Below are 19,805 nucleotides of genomic sequence, written 5' to 3'. Positions count from 1 at the left end.
TTTTGAAAGAAAACATACAACTTGACTTCAGCACACCTTGTAGCAGAGGGGAGAGAGCACTGAAGGTTCTCTTGGAAGCACGCGGTTGCTGCATTCTTGGACGACATGAAAAGTGAGAATAACTTGCCAAAATATCGTAGTATGGATAAAGAAACAGTTTAATTTCATCCTTTTTTTTACAATATAGTTCAAAGACAGTCTCAGTTTCCCTATTATGTAGAGTCTAAATTAAATGTGTTAATATTTATTAGACAAATCAATGGTTTGCTTAGGCTAACTGAAGTTTTATGGTACCATCCAGGCACATGTGTGTACACAGTACTCATGTAAACAATAGCAAGGGAAAATACAAGCAGTGTCTCACTTAGGCCTTATATATAAAATCAGCTTAGTATAGCAAGTCAACTTTACAGTGCAAATCTGAATGAGAATAAACAGGATTAAAACTTCCCGAGTCTTATTTTGAAGTGAAACTCTTAAAGCGTAAGAGGAAGAGGTTTAAAATTTTAATGCAGTCCTGAGCACCACATCATTTTCTTTCAATTTTGCAGAGGAAATATAATTAGCAACACCAGTTACATGTTTTTGCCTGTCTCAGTCACTGTAGCCGCTATACACGTGCAGAGTCAGTGGACAGAGGATGGTCCCAGAGCAGACTGTAACAAAGCTAAATACATTTTGCTACCTCCAGAATGCAGTTCTCCTACCTGCAGTACAAACTTCAAGGTATCTGTCAAAATCAGGTTAACCCAGTCTATACAAGGCCAGTTACAGCTAAGTGTATAGACAGCAACTAAAGCTACTTTCACTCAGACAACATCTCATGCAATTACCCTGCAATTACAATGATAAACATGAGACAAAAAGAGCTGCTGAAGAATACAGCTGTTGAAGTACTTAAGCTTAGTCTATTTTCTCATTGTTTAAATTCCCTTTACATCCAGGTGATACAGTTGCTTGAGGTGTGCTTGATTCATATAAAGAAACATAGAATTTAAGGCATGTTTAGTATATTATGAAAAAAGACAATAAAAATAGGTGGACTCCCTTCTTTCCATGTAAATATAATGTAGAAAACAAAGTGTAAATTATTGAAACCAGCTGAGCTAGCCCATTCTGACCTGCTGAAAGAAATAAAGAGGGCTCCTGGCAACCTCAGAGAGAAACAACCAGCTAACTTCTTAAACAGCTATGCGAAATTCATTTAATATAGGAACACTGCTACTGCTTTTAGACCCTGCATTCATGTACACTTAGCAGTATTTCTGTTATATGCATCTCTAAAACATTTAGTTCTATCATTCTAGACATAACACAGTTCAGCAGCACTCATGGAAATTGTCAGTTATTGCAAATCTGCAAACACAGCTTCAAATAAACATCTAATAGGGAACAGAAGCATGAATCCAAATCTTTCTGTCAGTATAATTCAGATGGAATGAAGAGAAACAAATGTATGTTGAAAACATGATTAGCTCTTGCAAAGAATGGCATTCATTATTTCAGGTACTTAATGTTTGTTCTAGGAACACAAGCAGAGACCATGCTAGTGTGTTATGTAGTGTAACATGAGTAGTTGAGGTATAATCTGTAAGCAGTTGCCACCAATACGCACAGGTATTCTTTAGAGAGGTTGTGCACTGGAGAAGTCAAGTCTGCCTTAACAGGACAGCACCTGGCCCCTGCTGTACACAAACCTCCACTGTTAACAAAAAAACAAGTCCAGAAAGTGTGTTAGATATATATCAAGAATATATATGTTCAATAGCATAGTGAAATTGTCCTTTGGGTTAATACTATAGATCCTGTTAGCATTTGGATATACACATACAGCAATATGCACATCCAGAAGTAAATCTACAAAGCCATCTTAAAAAAATAAAAGGTAAATTAGGAGCAAGCTACATTGCAAGGAGACCCTTGCAGAATTATATATTTAAGGTGATAATCTTTGAACTAAGACTTAATATAGGTACTGCATTACAACATGGCTTGGTGTGAAATCTTCATCTCACTGTTTTCCCCACCCAATCAGACACCTCTTCAGGATTGTGATTCAATGATTGTTTAGCAGCAGTTTTAGAGAACTGTAAATTCTTTTATTAACAGGCATTATAAACAGATACTACTACTTTTATTTAAAAACCATGAGTGCCACATTGATGAATATACAGCTCATGAATAACTTAAGAGTATTTCCCATATTAAAAGGCAATGCACACAGCATACAAAAAGTGTACTAAACAAAGCTATGAAGATACGTGATTGAAGTGTCTAAAATGATATATACAGTACGTCATTAATGTTTTGTTTTTATTCAGTACAGGCTTCTGTACTGCTGGTCCCATCATGCCTCACTTTCCCCTGACACTGAATTTTGCACTTCTTCTTCCAAAATCGGTACAATCAGGTTATCCTTGGACATCAGATTATACTTCATCACAAACTTAGTGAACCGGTGACACAAGAAAGTTTCATTCTGGAGATGAAAAAAAGGGGAAAAAAACAGTATGTACAGAAGGATTATTTTAAACAATTAGGAAGAACATAAAAAAAACCCCTGCTTATATGTAATTGTCGCATTAGATTTACAAGTCTTACAAAGAAATAGTCATGCTTAAATAGTACATTTTTAACTGCTTCCTTGTATCTTTACTGTTTGCTTAGTTACTGCAATTAATAAAAAACCTACTGAAGTTTAAGTCACAGCTCAATTTAACAGCACTTAGATAAGAATATATTTAAATGTCAATACAGTTCTGCAATTCCTCCTGCATGTACTACTGCAAACAAAACAGGGCACAGCCATTCCACAGCTGTTCCAGCAACTTTAAGAGGGATTTGGCAAAGGCTTCCTTTTATATCCAGCTACACTCCTTATCTCCTTTTTATCTATTAATTTCTACTTTCCCATAACAAAAACAAACAAAAAAAGGTTACTGGAGGTGCACAAGCTGCCACCAGTCACTCCTTTTCTCTAGTTTTACAATTAAAATTCCTTAACTTGTACAGGCTATATATCTATATATATAATATATGTATTAGCAGTACTAACTACATCAAGTGCTTGAATACATTCAGAATCTTGAAAACAAGATGAATTTGAGTTCTTTGTATAAAAAGCCTGAAATTTTGACCTTTTATCCCAAAATGAAGGGAAAACATAATCAGGTAACTAATAATATAAATGAATTTTTATGTGAATGTATAACAGCTTTTCAGTTATTGTAAAACTGGAATCTACTATAATCAGTTCTTCACTTGAATATAGATCTTCTGGTAGGACTGAGATGTCTTATACAATTATATCACAGCTGTAACTTCAGTAAATGCCCTGCTTTCACGATGTAATTTGAAACTACTTACTTCATATTCATCAAATATCTGCCGGTGATGAAAATAAGCGTGTGAAAATATTCTGTAAATCCTTCGGCACACTGATCCTAATTTGGCTACAGAGGATTCCTTTATGCTAACCCTGTAAGCACCAGGAGAAAGGTTACATAACAGATCTAATGAGTGAGATACACACTGACATGAATTCTGGTTGTTAAAACTATACTGTATGCATATTGCACATGGAATTTAGACTTAAGTATTGCAGATATCTGTGTCTGCAATTGCTTATTTTTGGAAGCAAAGTAAAAATGTTGGTGAAAGCTCCACACTTACAAATTTTAAGTTTTTACAAATTACAGATTGTACTCTGACTACAAAACCAGTTTTGCATGTAGTTAATCGTCATCACTTATTCCAGTGAAGACTGGATTTCTGGTTTCCAGCATTGATGGGCAAAGAAAAAAAAAAAGACTTCCAGTTGTACTTCCTTGTCAATACTGGATTCCTAAAGCAGTGTAATCTTGACTTCTCTAGGGAGGTTTCTGTGATGTGAGCTGCCCATTCAGTACACTCAGTCTCTGTCTTGTGTGGTTGCTCTGTCCCACAGTCAGTACACTGGTGTTGGCCTCTGGAAGCTTTCCTGTCCTACTGTTTTAAGTCCTTAGAGCTGCAGCATCTCTCTAAAGGCGAGCCTGTTATTTTGGTGGGCACTACTCCCATAGAAGCCCCATAACACTAACAGGTATTAGTAAAACAGTTTCCCCCTAAAAAGCATCTGTCAGGTCCAGTAAATGGCAAACTGTTTAAATAAGCAATTTTTCCTTGGCTTAAAAGTGGCAATAGGCCTACCAGCTTGTGACAGATGCAGGACTTCTGATAGTTCCAGCAGTAGTCCATGAAAAATGAATTACACCTTTCCATGTGTTTTTTGAGTGTCAGGTGCCACCTCCTCCCTCCCTCCTCCCAAGAGAAAGTGTTTTTACCTGCTGGGGAAATATTTATTGCTATTCAGAAGACATGCAGCTCCATCAAGTGTGTGCCTGGTGTAGTCTATAGCAGGACACTACAGAAACAGACAGGGAGTGAGCACAAGTATGAGCACATGCTCTTGTCATAGAACTGGTTTAAAAAGAAGCATTTTAGTTATGTCTCCTGATGCTTTTAAATTCACTGGTCATTTTTATTCCCAGAAGTTTCACATTGCTTCTGGAGGTATAACTACATTTCCTCCTTAAGCGAGCCATTTCTTTCCTCTGTTTCACAACCCATGTAAATTATTTCAAGAAAAAAATTTACTATGGAAATGTAATTATGCACATGAGTAAGTGAATTTTATGCATCTCTGTAAGTAACGGTGTATAAGAAGAATACATGCTGGAAGTGCACTGAAAGATGATTGTTACCTCACAGTTCATTTGTTTCCCACATAGTCAAGTTGCCGGACTCACTCTTTACAGGCTCTCAACCCAAACCTGCACCTAAATCTATCCATGTTTTTTCCCTTGGCAAAGAAAACTAGAATCATGAGTGTAACTACGTGTATAACAAGCCAAGCCCTGGCTCTGCAGTCAGGTACAGGAGAAGGAAGAAAGTAAAGACGGGCTGAGAGCAAGAATGTCTGTCCATGTTGCTGTTCACCAGTTTCAGGAAAAGACTTCTCAGCTGTACATTTCTGTCAGCAGGTCGAGTTCCATGTGACCATTACCAGGTAGATAGCACTGAGGTGGAGAACAGGAGATGAGTGCTGCATGCTGAGGTAAAGAGCAGCCCAAAGTTCTCCGGTCCAGCTGAGTAAAACACTTACTGCCAGACATGCCAATATACCGAGTGGGGACAGGGCTTCAAGGAGGGAGGGGGAAAGAAGTTGGCCTTCAGAGCTAAATCAAGACATCTCAGGAAATTAAAAGCAGAACAAAAAGGAAAAAAAGCTTACAGGACAAAAGGGATAAGATGAAAAAGAACCAATACCCGCATTCAGGAAGATGAATACAAAGCTAAATATGACAGACTGCACTACTGCCATAACCAATAGTAACAGACACCTTCTGAGGGCAAAAAAAATTTATCAAGTTGTTCAACAGAAGATCTGAACAAAGTTTGAAGTAACAGGACACTGAGGGAGATGAGCTACTGCCATGCTGATAAACCCACTCAACATGAAGCATTTTTATGGCTCCACTACCTTTTAGGAGTAACTCCCCTAAGACTGTGCACATGCAGTCACTTCCTGAGTGTCAGGCTTACACTGTGGATCAAGGCCAAAATCTGAAGAGGACAACCTGTTCTCAGCATGTACTCTTCCATCCATTAAGCAAAGAGCTTTTTCCCTGGAGTTTCAGGCTGGCTCGGCACAAATTAGTAAAGAAAAGAGAGGAATGTGCAGAGTCACAAATACTGAGCTAAAAAGCAGTTCCTTCTTACCTCATCCTGTTCTTTTGTAAAACACTACGGAGTGGCAAAGAGGAACAGCTCAAGTGATATTCCTAACCCACATAAGCACTTGGTTTGAGTAGGGAGCCAGCTATCATGAACACACCAGCTGTGAAAAAAACTCCTACAGCACTGGGCTCAGTGATTTAGTTTTCCAAAATACATTCATACCTCTTTGGGAGTTTTATGAGCTGCACAAAGGAAAATCCATTGTTCAGTTGCTGTCATCTGAGTACATGTGTCAGGGTGACATTCACTCTGTTAAAGCAATTGTTCAGTTAAGAAAACCACCCAGCAGCAAAAATGAGCTCATCTTTTCAAATCACTTTCTTGCCCTGTCCCCCACAAAAAAGGGTTATTTGCCAGAATAAAACCCTACAAAACTCTTACCTCAAACCACTGGTTAGGTCTGTGTGTATAAATTTAGAGGAAAGCTCTGCAAACTCCACATCTACACAATACAAAAAGTCTCCCCCCCATACAGTATAAAAGTCTCAAGAAAAGAATTACCTGAAGCTTGACAGCTAATCCATTGAGCTCAAGGCAGAATTGTCTAAAAAAAATTTGAACACAGCAGCATAAAAATCAACTATTTGTTTATTCACTGGAAATATCTCATAAAAAACAGGGTATACATTCTCATCTTCTTAACACCAGTAGATGCTTTTTTTTTATTCAGCTAAACAATTTTATTTTAATTCTTAACTGACAGTACAGGCTGAGCTTAATAATTTAGTGAGTGTTTAAGATACCAGCTTTGTTATGAAAGCAAGTGCTATTTCACAAATATAGACTAAAAAAAAAAAAAAAGACACTTCAATAAAATTAATTTCTTAAGAGTGAAAGTTTTAAACTCATACAGCTGGATCATTCCATCCTTCTGAGATGTACTTGTAATAATATCAGTGGCTAAAGTCCTACCACAGATCATTATCAGAATGGGACTTCTGAAAATACTGTTTTCACTGGAATAAATCTGGAAGTGCATTCTTTAACTTATGAAAATTTCCCCCTCCATCCTACAAGAAAATCTGAATAACAATTTTCCAAAACTGACAAGTATTTACTGACAAGTCACTTCCATGAATCTACCAAGCTTTTTGGTGTATGTGAAAGGACAGGGGAAATCCTTAAAATGTGTCTTTTGCAATTGTGTATGTACACTTTTTCCTTTCTTGAGGATTCTCTGTATCTATTAGAACTATTCCAGACCAGAGAAGAGAAAAAGAAAAGAGGAGGCAAAACGTCAAGGTGTATAAATCTAGGAGGAGCTTGGAACTGTTCTTATTCTTGAAAGTGTATTTGATAAACTCAGAAGATACACTTATGAGAAACATAAAAACCAGGACACAGGTACTCCTGCTTTCCCAGCTAAAGCCTATTTTTCTGCAAGTTTCAGAAAAAGCACTGAGAGCATGTGGAAATCACATTCCCAATCAGCAGAGATGAAGAACTGATGACACTATGAGAAGGTGCTATGGAAATTCATGACTATATTTTCATATTCAAGACAATACAGCTTTTGAAGTGACTTAACATTGTCTTAAAAAAACATCAAAAGCACTAGATCAGAATGCATTATAAATCTTTGGAAAGAACAGGGAATCCAGAAAATAATACCCATACTCCATAGCAGAAAAATCAGGTTACTTTTGATCTGTCACATTCCAATAGACTCACTACCACTGTCGGTGAACAAAACTCAGAACCAAGACACAACGTTGACAGAAGATGGATTCTTACCTTAAATGTTCATACTTCCATACGCCTTCATCCTGGCCTTCAGGAGGTTCGAGGATCTTATCAATGTTGGAACAGTCTGCCCTTATGTTTTGTTGAATATACTAGGAGAGGGAGGGGGAAGAAATCTAGAGCTTGTTGTAATTATAGTAAGACGGGATATCTAGGGCATTACATCTTTGAGGGACTTAGTTTTCTCTTTAAGAAGTGATTGACAGACTAAAAAGTTAAAGAGTAGATGGGGTGGGGTAAGAAAATGGGTATTAAAAAATGCCAGATCTGAAAAAGGCTTTTCTTCAATTAAAAAAGTTAAAAGAATGGGTAAATTTTACAGCTTTTTTACAACATGTATGTCAAAAAAAAACCCCAAACCTCATAGGAACCCCCACTATTTTCTTAAATCTGATTTGTTTAAACCAGACATGGGAATTCCAGTTATTTCTACTAACACAATTACAGTTTTTTAATATAAATTGCTGCTTGTGAAATTCACTGCTGTGCAGCAACATCCGAAGCAGATAAATAGGATGACGTCATTAACAACATTTCATGTAAGTAAGAATACCTGCTGAACAGCTAATGTACTATCCATTTCTTCAAAGGATTCATCAGGCCAGTTATAGAAATCCTGTTAAAAAAAAAAAGTTTAAAGCAATTTAACAAACCTAGAGAGGGAAGAATAAAAATGCACAGCCTACAACAAGCTTGACCATGCAGGAAAATAGATGGAGTTTATACAATTGCAGGAAGCTCCATCTTAACAGAAGCAGGTCCTGGCACACAGTCCTGGCAGGAACAGGGTGAGACGGGATTCACGCTCCTCACGTTGCAATAGTAGAACATCTTGAAATGAAAGTTCTTTGTGACTCGGCATGTGAACATCATCACTTCTCCACGCCTTGCTGTAACACCCACTGAGCCTGGATTTCTAACATTAAATACTGCACAGAGTGCCCATTTCCCCAGGTAGGAATGGGGAAGAAAAGAGGTCTGTAGAGAGCAGCACTGTACAATGGTTATAAAACTAAAAATCCCAGCAATGACACAGCACTGAGAACATCTTCTCTGAACTGAGCTGTAATGCCATGTTGGCCTAACGTGGTACCACTGACCCTAGGTCAGTACCTGGATGGTCGTCAGCCCTGCTAGTGACAAAACCCTCCCCAAGTTTCACCTCAGCGTTCTGCAGCAATTCCCATCTGCTGCTCCTACGACCATCCCACACAGGCGTTTTCTTACTCTGCGTTTTCTGTATCTAAAATGTAGAGCTACTCCCTCATACCATCCAGAGATCTGCACATCAGTGTGCCTTGGCTATCCCAGCAGGTTCAGTGACTCAGTGAAAATGTCCCAGCTGCAAAGCTCAGCAATCTGCTCCTGAGAGAATAAGTCACCTCTGGAGAAAATACCTACAGGGAATACCCACGGCTGAAATATCATCAACTAATTGTATTCACACAATTAATAACTATACCAGTGTAATCAAAAAAAAAAAGAAATCATGTTTATAAAAAAATTAATCATCGCTATACACAAAACTCTTCAACCTACATGAATTTCATAATATTTGACAAAATCTAGGTCCCTGTCCAGCTTACTGTTTTTCAGGATAACCCCAAATTTATGAAAGGCACACAACATTCCATCTCATTCACAGAGTAAACACCTATAGAATGAACTGATTTACATGGTTGTGTAATAGTTTTACTTCGACACCTCATGATAAAAGGAGGAAACACCTTGTGTCATACACTGCTCCGTTCTGACCGTGAGCTCTCCTTCCAAAAGCAGAGTAAAAGTCTCACATCAAGGCCTCACAGATCACATCTCTGAAGCGAGACGTGCCTTTTCCAGCTGACCTCGAGACCCCAAAACACACGAATTTAGTTTCGATGAAGAGAGGCGATGTGACACCAGCGGCTCCCTGTGCCGGGAGCGCAGTTACGTAAGGGCAGGATGACTCCCCTGTGGGATGGGCCGGCAGGTGCGGCACACGGTGGGTGGGCTCCCTGTCGGGCCGTGCGTTCCGTGTTTTACTAACAACACCGGCAGTGCCTGCCAGCGCTGGGAGCCGCCCCGCCCGCAGGGCCCGGGGAGCAGCGCCCGGGCCCGGCTGTCACAGTGCGCCCGGCCCGCCGAGGCGCCCGCCCGGTCCCTCACCCATCAGGCCGAACGCGGCCCGAGCCCCCGCCCCGAGCCCGGCAGCCCCGGGGGGCGGCGCCGACCCGCCGGGTCCGAGGGGAAGGAGCCGCCGCCGTCCCCGCTCCGCTCCCCCCCGGCGGCAACAAAGCGATCCCCGCAGCGGGGCCGCCGCCGCCCGCCCCAGTCCCGGCAGGCCCGGCGTGGCCCGCGACACCGCCCCGCCGGGCCGGCGGGTGCCGGCGCCTCGACAGCGGCGCTGCCCGTGCCCGCCCGGGGGCCGCGGGGCAGCGGCGGGGGCTCACCTGCGCCTTGGTGCCCGGGCGGTTCCGCCGCAGCACGGCCGTGCCCTCCGCCATGACCATGGCGAGCGCGGCCCGGATGTGCCGCGGGGCCCGGATGTGCCCGGGGCCGCGCGGGGGGGCGGGAGCGGCTTCTCGCGAGAGCGGGCGGGGCGGCCCTGAGGGGCGGCCTCGGCCCCAGCGCCAGCCCCCTCAACATTCCCGCCCCCTCCCATCCCCTTCCCTGTGGGGCAGCGCCGTGCGGGCGGCCGCAGGTCCCCTTTCCCCAGGGCAGAGCTTTGTTCTCCTGAGGGGCAGCAGCGACACCCCGCACACACGCGCGGCCGGGAGGGGGGCACGGCTCCGGCGGCTGCAGCGGCGAACGAGCTGCCGGGTTTGTGGAGCGGAGTGGTTGCTGAGGAAATCCACCCTGCGGATTTCACCCTGTTTCATCAGCATCCATCCCCCCGGCAGCCCTGGCTGTGCGGGCGCCCCCGCAAGGTCAGTCAGTCCTGTCTTGTCTCCGCACAGTCCGTGGAGTTCTGTATGAAACAAACGGTGTGAATTTAAAAAACATTCCAGCTCCTATATTCGAAATATACAGTTGTTAAGCGAAGAACAAGCAAGTAAACATTTTGGAAGACCATGTTTGGCTCATGTTATTTCCGCAGGATTAGCAGGAAGAAAATATTTTGGAAGCTTCCCTGTTTCTAGGGAATAGATGGCAGAAAGGAGTACAGAGTAAGGGAGGGTGAATTGGTTCAGTCTGAGAGGCTGTGAAGCAGCAAGGCACAGGTGAGACACCTCCCTTATCCAAACAGTGAATAAGTGGTTGCAGGTGTGTGTTGTGTCCTGAGAAGTGGAGAAGGATTGTACCTGGTGCTGCCCCTGCTTCCACCACCGTACAGGGTGAATGCTGTGTACAGTTCCCCCCCTCACTCAATTAATTTGCTCTAAATAACACGTGCTTCCCCCTGTTAAAACCTCTTCCTTCTACCCACAGACCGTTAAGTTTGTGAAACATTTCTAGATTGAAAACATTGGAAAATGTCTAAATAGGCTTTCCCATCAGAAAGAGAAGTGCACTTTGAACCCTGGCTTTGCTTGGGCAATGCCATGGGCAGGACCCTGCGGTGTTCTGGAGGCCAGGGAAGAGCTGAAAGCTGGGCAATGTGGGAGCGAGGAGAAATGGGTGCCCGGGTCACCGCCTGGCCCGGCTAACCCACAGGTTACACTGTAACACAGGGCTGGCTCCTGACTTCAGGCGCCCGAGTTCAGTTTGCATTAGTTACTTTTTTACTGCTGGTCGGCACTGCTGCCCCAGAGATGTTAGTTAGCTGCTGGGGTCGTGTGGCGAAACTCAGCTTGTGCAAGGAACCATCAAAAGGTTAAAAATGTTCAGGGAAATTGGTGTATTAGAATGAAGGGTATAAATGTCCTCTCACCTCATGAGGTCAGCTGTATTCTGACATTAATTTTTTATGAGATTGATATTACAATTAGTCTCAAAATAAAAGCACTTCTAGCTAAGTCCTTCAAAATTCAGCAGCTTGTTTGGGTTATTTTTTGTTTGTTTTCTTTTTCTTTCCCTTTCATCATATTCAAGGTTTAACTGGTATCTCTAGCACAGGAGAGTTGGGGATTTGACATTTCCATTTGTCTCTGACTTTTATTTCATGGCCATCTTGCTTTTAAAATGGAAATAAATCTGACTGTGAAGAAATACCTCTCAGAGAGAAATATGTATCTGTTAGTTTAATCTGCAACTGGCTCAGGGTTTTGTAGAAAAGAGGAAAGAAATCTGCCCTGTTTATTAAGATGTTGAAGTCTGTAGGGTATCTCATGTTGCCTCTTGATAATTAACCCTGTGTTCCTGAAAGCTGCTCATTATTTTATTGGATTTAAAGTTGCTTTTAAACAAAATCTGATCAACGTTAATTTCGGGGTTTTGATTCAGCTGGTCCTCATTGCCTCATGGCTTTCAAGAATGAAAAATTGAATATTTGGCCAAAATCTTACTAACCCTTCATGTGTTGTTGGAGCCCTGGCCTTCCTTTCTTCTCTGTTGGCATGTAAATGTTTCATCCTTGTTTTACCGTGGCAGGATAACATAACCAGGATGATAAAAGCTTTCTGAAAATAGTAAAGCTGCTGCTCATGGAAACTGTTCTGAAATGTTAAGACAGGAAAGTCACAAAAGGAGGGGGAATCCATCTTGGTTTTTTATGATTCAGATAGACTGAAGAAAGGTGGAAAAGGACTGTATTCCCCCAAAAAGGCAGGTAGGGCAACATGCAACATTTATGCTAAAATTGAAGTTCTGAAATAATCTAGAAAACAGTGGAATAAAGAAGCCTAAATTCCCACAGGAACAACACAGCAGATAAAGAGGATTTGTGATTGATTCTGTCCTCCTCTGTAGAACCTGAGGGATACAGAATTTGGCATGCAGTCACGGACTAAAAGACAGTAACAGCAGATGGATCACCTTGGCTATGCAGCAGTAGCCTTGTCCTTGCTTGCAGTGATAGCCTCACAGTGCAAGAATAGAATGTTCCCTGTCTGTCCATCCAGCAGATGTTCAAGCATGTCCTCAATTTGATTAGGCTTAGGAATGCTATTTTTCCCCCACATCTGTAAATTACTTATTTCCATCTAAGTGTGACCTCTGGTTTTAATCAGTTATGTAAACACTGGTAGATACAGCCATGCTAGATATTTTACTAAATAAGCACGGTATCAAGCTGCTGAAAATCTGCTGGGGCTGAAAGCATGGGCTGGAGGCAGAGCTGGGGGCAGCCAGGCTTGTGTGGTGAGACATCAGTGATCCTACTTAATTCATCTCTAAAAGCCATCATGGAAAGAAATGCTGAAATGTCAGGCCTAAACATTTCTCCGTTGGGAGTTAATTCCTACTGCATTTTTTTTCTCATTGGGATGGGGCTCTAGTTTCCCTAAGTAGTTTGGAAATATCTAAAATACCTTCCCCTCTTTGGTATGTAACTGCACCAGACCGCCTACCTTATCGTGGAAGATAAAAGCCTGCTGGCTCTAGGGGGAGATAATGCTTCTCAGGGAGTTTGTGTTTCATTACACAATCAATTGTCTTTCAAGGTACTTGTCCTGTGGTTATCTTAAGTTTCAGCTCTGACGTGCAGTGCTGGAACTACTGAAGGAAAACGCCAATAGGGCAAATTTCATGTTTTATACTAAAACATGTATTTTTATTAATTTAGCACTTCCTCTGTCAGTACACAGTTCAGCGCAAATTGAACCACTGGACTAGTGCCTGGTTTGCCTGCAGCTCCAGAGCAGGCAGGGGTAACCAGCCAACCCCCCCAGGGCTGTGGGGAACAAAAGACATTGCAGCCAAGACTGTCAAATGCAGCTCCTAGTGGGACAGCTGGGGGATCACTGCAATCTAGGGAAAAATGTGGCTCCAGCTCACCTCTGTGCTCAAGTTCAGCTGATGGAGGAATTTTCTGTTGGCAGAAAATACATTGTTGCAGACTACAAACATATTCAAATGTTCAAAATAGACTGCGTGTCAGAGCTCAAGTCCCTCCCTAGTGCAGCTGCTGAACGGAGTCCTGAAAACATTTTTCATCACAGTTCTTTGGTGTTACTTCCAGAATAAGGGTTATAATGTATCTAGCAGTGTTGATTTATCAGCTTGAATGGAATGGCAAAGAAGTTCAGTTCAACTACAGTCAATAGTTTCAGCAGCAGTAAGTCATACACTGACTTACTTCACTCAGACTACACCAAGAGCATCTTAACAGTGTGTTCTTAGATTGCACTAGGTCACTGTACCCACACCAGCTGTCAAAGTGTCACTAGAAACAGTGTGTAAAGTGCAGATTTGTGTACTCCTGCACGAACAACCTTGAATCTTTTTCAAGGCGAGACAGAGTGGCTAGAAATATGCAAATCTGATGACTTCAGCATTACTTGAGTAAATGTCTTGCTATTTAAGAATGGTGTGCTAAGTATAAAGGAAATCAGTTTGTGAAATCAGGTCTCTACTGAGGCATGGGAAAGCTGGAGATCTGGGTGCAACAGCATAGTAATCACTAAAGAAACTTCACTGAAGCTCAGCATTAGCCTCATTTCTGCCTGACTGGTGTGGGGAAGTAATTTTCTATTGACAAAATTCACTGAGAGATAAGCAAGAATAACCATTCTTATCTGCTTCATCAATGAACTGGGTGATTCAGTTCTAGCACAGACAGGACTAGTACCAAGCTCCTCCATTCTCCCGTGGGACAGGCTGGTTGTGGCAGGGTGCTTTGTGTGCTTTAACCTTCCAGTGTTTCGGGGTCTTCAGATAAGGGAAGTTAACCCCCTCCATGCTGTCTCAGGAGTTCAATGTGCAAGGGAGATAGCTGAAAGGCCCAGCATGACTGCATCTGCCTGATAGCCCTTTTACACTCATTTGGGGAAAATAACATATTATTACAATTGAAAGTTTCAGAGAGATTATTCATTACACAGTTGAGACTCAGTTTCACTGAGCAACAGCAGAAACTGAGACAGAAGCAGAAGAGTTTTATAAGTTTATTGTAAAGACCTTTACAACCTCATTACAGAGATAAGGATATAAAATGGTGTTGTTTGGAATAATTAAGGCTGGTTGGTGGTCATCCAAATTTCACTGTTCAATGGAACTCAAGCAAGATAACTGATTTCTGACTGTACATATTTTTATTTGTGTTCCATCCTTACAGTGAGATCACAAGTTATTTCAAAGATTCAATGCCTGCTTATTATAAAATAAAGGACATTATTTACATGATGAAAGAAAAATTTCAGCATTTTAGTGGAATGGATGACTGATACTGCAACAGGTTTAGTCCAAGTATTTCCCAAGAATGTCACCATCTCTAAACAAGTAGTAGTCCTGCAAAGAAAAGAAACATTAGTATCTGACATAGCAGGTTTTTTGTTGGTTTGCAAAGCCTGTTTTGTTCTGAGGTCAGGGTTATCACAGTCATGAAGTACAAGAGCAAAAGTGAGCTAACCAAGAAGTCAACATATAGAGCTAGTCTGGAAAACATTCTTTTTGTTCATAAGATACTCTTTGGAGAGCTACCAACTTACTACTTTTAGTAGCGGGAAGCACAAGAACCGTGAGAAAACAATTCTGCAAGCTTTGCCTGTCAAAAGCAAGGATAACCCCAGTAATTTCAGAGCCATTTTGGGTTCCCTGTGATCTGCTTGACATATGGAACCATTCTGTCCACTCAGCAAAGATCAGATCAGAGGTTTCCTTTTATGCAGGGGCCAAAGTAGCAAATACCACAGGTACCAGAAGGTGGCTGGATCCCCCTGCTCCCATTTGAATGCCAACCCCTGCATTTCTGGAACGCTGCTAACACTACAAAGTAACTCCAGTGTTTATTACAGGCAGTGTGGCATCTGGAGAACCAGCCTAATTTGCTCTCACAAAGTTGGGAAACCTACCTTGTCTTCTAGTACAATCTTAGTACCGCCATATTCTGGTAGCAAAACCTTTTCACCAACTTTTACACTCACTGGCTGAATCTCACCATTCTGAAGGAGATAAAAAAAAAGAAATTCTTAGAATTCCTCTAAACTACAACGATCCATCCACATATTAAAAAAAGTTCAGGAAATCACAACAACTCTGTATTTAGTTTTGACTGTAAGTACTGTGAGGTCTTTATTTGACACACTGAACAGGACTTCACTTAAAGGACCATGAAACCCCTTTGTAAAATCAAGGGGGAAAGTCCATTTCTGTATCCTATAGCCAAGGCTAATTTCTCCAAGTGCCAGTTAAAAGCACCTTCCCATCTTTGTTACTTTGATCAACTTGTCACTGTTTCTGCCAAATCAGTTGTTTAGAAACACCTGATAAAGTTTAATTAAATTTTTGCATTATAAATGAAACATTAACACGTTAGTCAAATATTATCACCATTTCACAACATAAAGCTTTAAAAATCAGACAGTGACGCAAACCAGCAGGGTATGTATGGAGGGGCTCATGGTAAAGAAGGGCCAAGTCAACATGCCCAGGTTGAAATTTAACCTGTTTTCCAGTGTTGCTGCTAACTCAACACTGCCTTGGTGGAGAAAAAGCCCTTCTGATGCTGAAGCCCACAGCCAGTGGCATTTTTGTGAAGACTGTTTTCTTTTATGGTTTCTGGATATGTAATCAATGTGCAAAATTAACAAAGTTATATGATGCTTATTTGTTTTGATTCCCAATTTTGTTTAGTCCAATAAGCCTAATCCTTATGGACAGTAACATTTTGCACAGCACAAAATACCACATTCAGGGATTCCACCCTTCTCAAGTTACAGAAATTTGGGCATGTCGTAATTTTAACAAAGTCTGATGGTCCTTCCAGGACCACAAAAAAAACCCCACTCTGTTTTACAACTAATGAAAGGAATGCTGGAATTCCAGGCCAGAGACAGTTAGGAGAATTTCCACTTCCTTTCTGAATCTGTACTTCCAACTTCAGCCACCAGTCACCCATTTTTGTGAGCTATCACATTTGCACTATAACCACCCCATTCCTATGGCAATATTCCAGCTACTACCATCCCATTACTAATTCTACCCAAATGGAATGCTTCAGGATAGTTACCTTTCCTCTGGCTCCAGATCCAACTGCTACTACTGTTGCTTGCAGCACCTTTCCTTGAGATTTTTCTGGTATCATGATTCCTCCTTTGGTTACTGTCTCGGCCGCACACCGTTCGACCAGTACACGATCAAAGAGGGGAAGAAATTTCCTGAATGCTTTTCCCGCCTGGGGAAGTAATTGTACATTGTAACAAGAGGACTATTAGAAAAAAAAAACAAGTTTAAAAAAAACCCCAAGACATAGTGATTTCTCTTACGGGATAAATTAATAGTTTGAGAAAACCACTAGGCATTTATTTAACAGCAGCAAGCAAATACTACCTCTGATTGCATCAGAAATTGCTAAAGGCACAGGCAGATGCTGGGCAATCCTGACAGTTCAGCCTTAGGAAGATGTTCTCCAGCTGGGCAATAAACCACCCACAGATGGAGCAGACTCCTCTGGCTGGAAAGCTCTGCAGGCTTTTAACCCCAAACCCTTAACTCTTATAGTGCTGTGAGCACAACTATTGATTATATGAACTGTATTTATTCAGTTCACAACCAGATGTGAAGATTATTAAGGACCCCTTGGGACAGTTGCATCTGTATTTGTGGAGTGGCTTAAAGTAAAGAAGCAGAAGTCCAACTGTGTGGCCCCTTGTCAGTCTTTTTCAGGTGCTTTGAAGACTTAACCTTTCATGTAATGGTACATGAAAATCCAGGAGTCTGAGCCTTGTCAAGTTACTTGTACTGACTTCTACAAATAGATTTTACAAGAAAGTTTAGGTTCAAGCCCCTGGAAATAGGAAGGTAGGCACACTTCTGCTCAACTGCTTCTGTATCTGCCTCTGCTTAAACAGAGTCAGGGTGGGCTTTTTTGTTGAGTGTTCTTTGGGGTTTTTCCTCGCATTTGGTTTTGAGGTTTTTTTTGGAACTACTCACTGCTCCTTGTCTGCATTTCAGAAATATCAGTTTAATTCCCACGTGCTAGATATATGCAAGCACATGCATTTATCCCAAGGAGCAGGGGTCAGGAAGAAGGAACTTGCTTTGATTTATAAGGATAGGTATGGCAACTTGCCAAGTCACATGGAGCTCCTGCTCCGCTAGACAGGTACCCAGAGCCCACACTCGAAAGACCTAGAAACAAGGGCCTGGCATCCGTGTGCCCTTCGCTGGCACTCACCAACACACACACAAGTGGGAGAAAACACAGTTACAGGCAGAGCTCGAACAAAAGACAGCGCATGAAAGACGTGTGTCCCTCCAACCGATGTCACTGCCACAGTGATGAAAGACAACAAAGGGAAAAGGCAAAAAGGTTGCCTATTGTGTCAGTTTTCATTCTGTAAAGACAGAACATCTCTTAAAAAAGAGGATCAGAGATGCTGTTTCACAGAAATAAAACTGCCAGACTTACGACCATGAACATTTTACACTAAGTTGCAATTCTTCACGTCACAATTATCGTAAAAATCAATATCGCTGAAAGAACGGGGGCAGTGCAGTCTTTACCCAGTTGTTCCTCAGTGTAAGTTCTCTATAAAAACTGTTACAGAGCACACAGCAGGAGCGCCCAGGAGTGCAGCATAGAAGGTTCATTTCTGTTCCTGCAGGATCACGCCGTGGCCTGTACGGCCCTCCCCGCAAAGCCGCTGTCCCCGGGCTGCTCCCACCATCGCGGCGGGAGGAACCTTCCGATGGCGTTTCTGGGCAGCCAAAGGCGGCCCCTGCGAACCCCCGACACGTCCCGGCCGCAGCCCCCGCGTCTGACGGTGTGGCCGCTTCTGCCGCACGTTCTGCGTGACCTTGCGGCGCTGCCCGCCCGCCACCTCCCCTTCCCTTATTCCTTCTCTCCTTGCCTCCCGCCCGCCCGCCCGCCCGCCCGCCTTCGGCGCTGCCCGCGGCACGGACCGGGCACACCCGTGCGCGGCGATGCGGCCGCGGCTACTCAGGAGCCCGGCAGCTGGCCGCGCCGGGGGGACGAGCAGGGGCGCCGCCGGGCCCTGCAAGGTGTCGGTGCCCACGGCACTGGGCGCGCCCTGCGAGACAGGAGGTGCAGCGGCGCTCGGGCGGCGGCCCCAGCGCTGCCCGCTCCCTCCCTCCCTCACTCACCATGGCGCTGCCGCTCTGCCCGCACCACTGACCGCGCTGCCGCCAACACACACGTGAAGAAGGTCATGATCTGCGCATGCGCGCCTCGCGCCACGCCCCCCGGCGGGGCCATCTCCCCCCGCGCCAGCCCCGGATGCCTTCAGGGCCACCGTTTGTTTTCGACTGCTGGGGCTACGTCCCGGTCCCGGCGGCGGCCGCGCTCCGGCGGCACTGCGGACCCGCCGCACAGCGCCCGCCGCGCCCCGGGCCGGGCCCTACCCGGAAGTGAGGTCAGTTCACCTCTGACCCGCGGCGGGCATGAGCGTTCCAGAACGTTCTGGAATCGGCGGGCCCCGGAACATGAGTGCTTCATGCTTTAGCCCGCGGCGCATGCGCAGAGGCGGCCAGCGTCTCAGCGCTGCAGGCGGGCCGTGGGTGGGCGCGGCGGCCATCCTGGTTCCGGGGCCGGGCGGCCGGGGCCGCACATGGGCTGGCGGTGGCGGGGGGCGGGGCCGAGGCGGTGAGTGCCGAGCGCCGCCCGCCGCCGCCGCCGCGCCAGACGAGCCCCGAACCCGCAGAGCCGCGGAGCTGCCCCCGCGCTGCCGCAGGTGAGCGCCTGACAAGGCCGGAGGCGCGCGCCCGGCCCGGCCCGGCGTGGCCCAGCCCTGCCCTGCCCGGGGGGACGCGGCGGCTGTTCCCGCGCGGCCGCGGTGACCGCGGGGGCTCCGCGGCGGGAGCGACCGGGCCCGGGCGGCGGAGGCGGGGGGCGGCCGCGGGGTCGCCGTGCCCGGGCGGCGGGAGCGCGGCCCGCACCCCCTGCGTGCCGGTGGCGGGCCCGGGAGGGCGGGTGGCGCTGACCTTGCTGCGCGTGTCCTGCAGCAGCGGCCACGTGCCCGCGGGGCCCGGGCCGGCGTGGGGGCCTGGCGGGCCCGGGGCGGCCCGGCCCTCACCTCTGTGCCCTTGGGTGGTGGCGGCGGGCGCGGGAGCCTTCCCGGGCACCTCCGGCACCGCCGCGCCGGGCACTCGAAGCTGCGGGGGCCCCACGCTGTCCTCTCCGTGTCCTGCCCCGCCGCCGGGAGGGCCCGCGGGAGGAGCGCGGAGGCCGCGCACGGGGGAGCTGCTGCAGCGCGAACCTCGCCGCGGGGAGCGGGGATCGAAGCCCTGTTCGCTGCAGCTGCTTC

General features: G+C 44.8%; 3 protein-coding genes across 5 annotated transcripts in view; 2 read left to right on the top strand and 1 right to left on the bottom strand.

Annotated features, from left to right (window-relative positions):
• The window catches only part of RFTN2 (raftlin family member 2), a 31,883-nt gene extending 31,737 nt beyond the window's left edge, over positions 1-146 (top strand). Inside the window, exon 10 of the mRNA XM_017835797.1 lies at positions 10-146. The gene's annotated coding sequence lies outside the window, so the exon portion shown is untranslated. The remainder of the gene's footprint in view (positions 1-9) is intronic.
• Positions 135-18,777, bottom strand: LOC108507652 (MOB-like protein phocein). 3 transcript variants are annotated; one of them, XM_017835849.1, is made up of 9 exons: positions 18,646-18,777; positions 16,550-16,714; positions 8,075-8,137; positions 7,513-7,613; positions 6,280-6,322; positions 5,941-6,027; positions 4,323-4,402; positions 3,367-3,478; positions 135-2,479 (listed from the first exon to the last, which is right to left on the bottom strand). In XM_017835849.1, the coding sequence occupies exons 1-9, from the start codon at positions 18,646-18,648 to the stop codon at positions 2,348-2,350; spliced, it is 786 nt and encodes a 261-aa protein (XP_017691338.1). In that variant the 5' UTR covers positions 18,649-18,777; the 3' UTR covers positions 135-2,347. The 3 variants fall into 3 exon arrangements, with proteins under 3 accessions (XP_017691338.1, XP_017691320.1, XP_017691329.1); XM_017835831.1 differs by lacking the exons at positions 16,550-16,714; positions 18,646-18,777 and adding an exon at positions 9,954-10,075; XM_017835840.1 differs by lacking the exons at positions 135-2,479; positions 3,367-3,478; positions 4,323-4,402; ... (2 more) ...; positions 7,513-7,613; positions 8,075-8,137 and adding exons at positions 14,471-14,829; positions 15,393-15,482 and having other exon boundaries at positions 18,646-18,776.
• Positions 18,778-19,154: 377 nt separating this feature from the next.
• HSPD1 (heat shock protein family D (Hsp60) member 1) overlaps positions 19,155-19,805 on the top strand; it is a 10,268-nt gene continuing 9,617 nt past the window's right edge. Inside the window, exon 1 of the mRNA XM_017835766.1 lies at positions 19,155-19,232. The gene's annotated coding sequence lies outside the window, so the exon portion shown is untranslated. The remainder of the gene's footprint in view (positions 19,233-19,805) is intronic.

Source organism: Lepidothrix coronata, unplaced genomic scaffold (assembly GCF_001604755.1).
Source record: "Lepidothrix coronata isolate B3197 unplaced genomic scaffold, Lepidothrix_coronata-1.0 Scaffold7, whole genome shotgun sequence".
In the NCBI taxonomy this organism is placed as follows: Eukaryota; Metazoa; Chordata; class Aves; order Passeriformes; family Pipridae; genus Lepidothrix; species Lepidothrix coronata.
The sequence above is the reverse complement of the archived record's forward strand: the minus strand, read 5'-3'. Positions and strand labels throughout refer to the sequence as shown.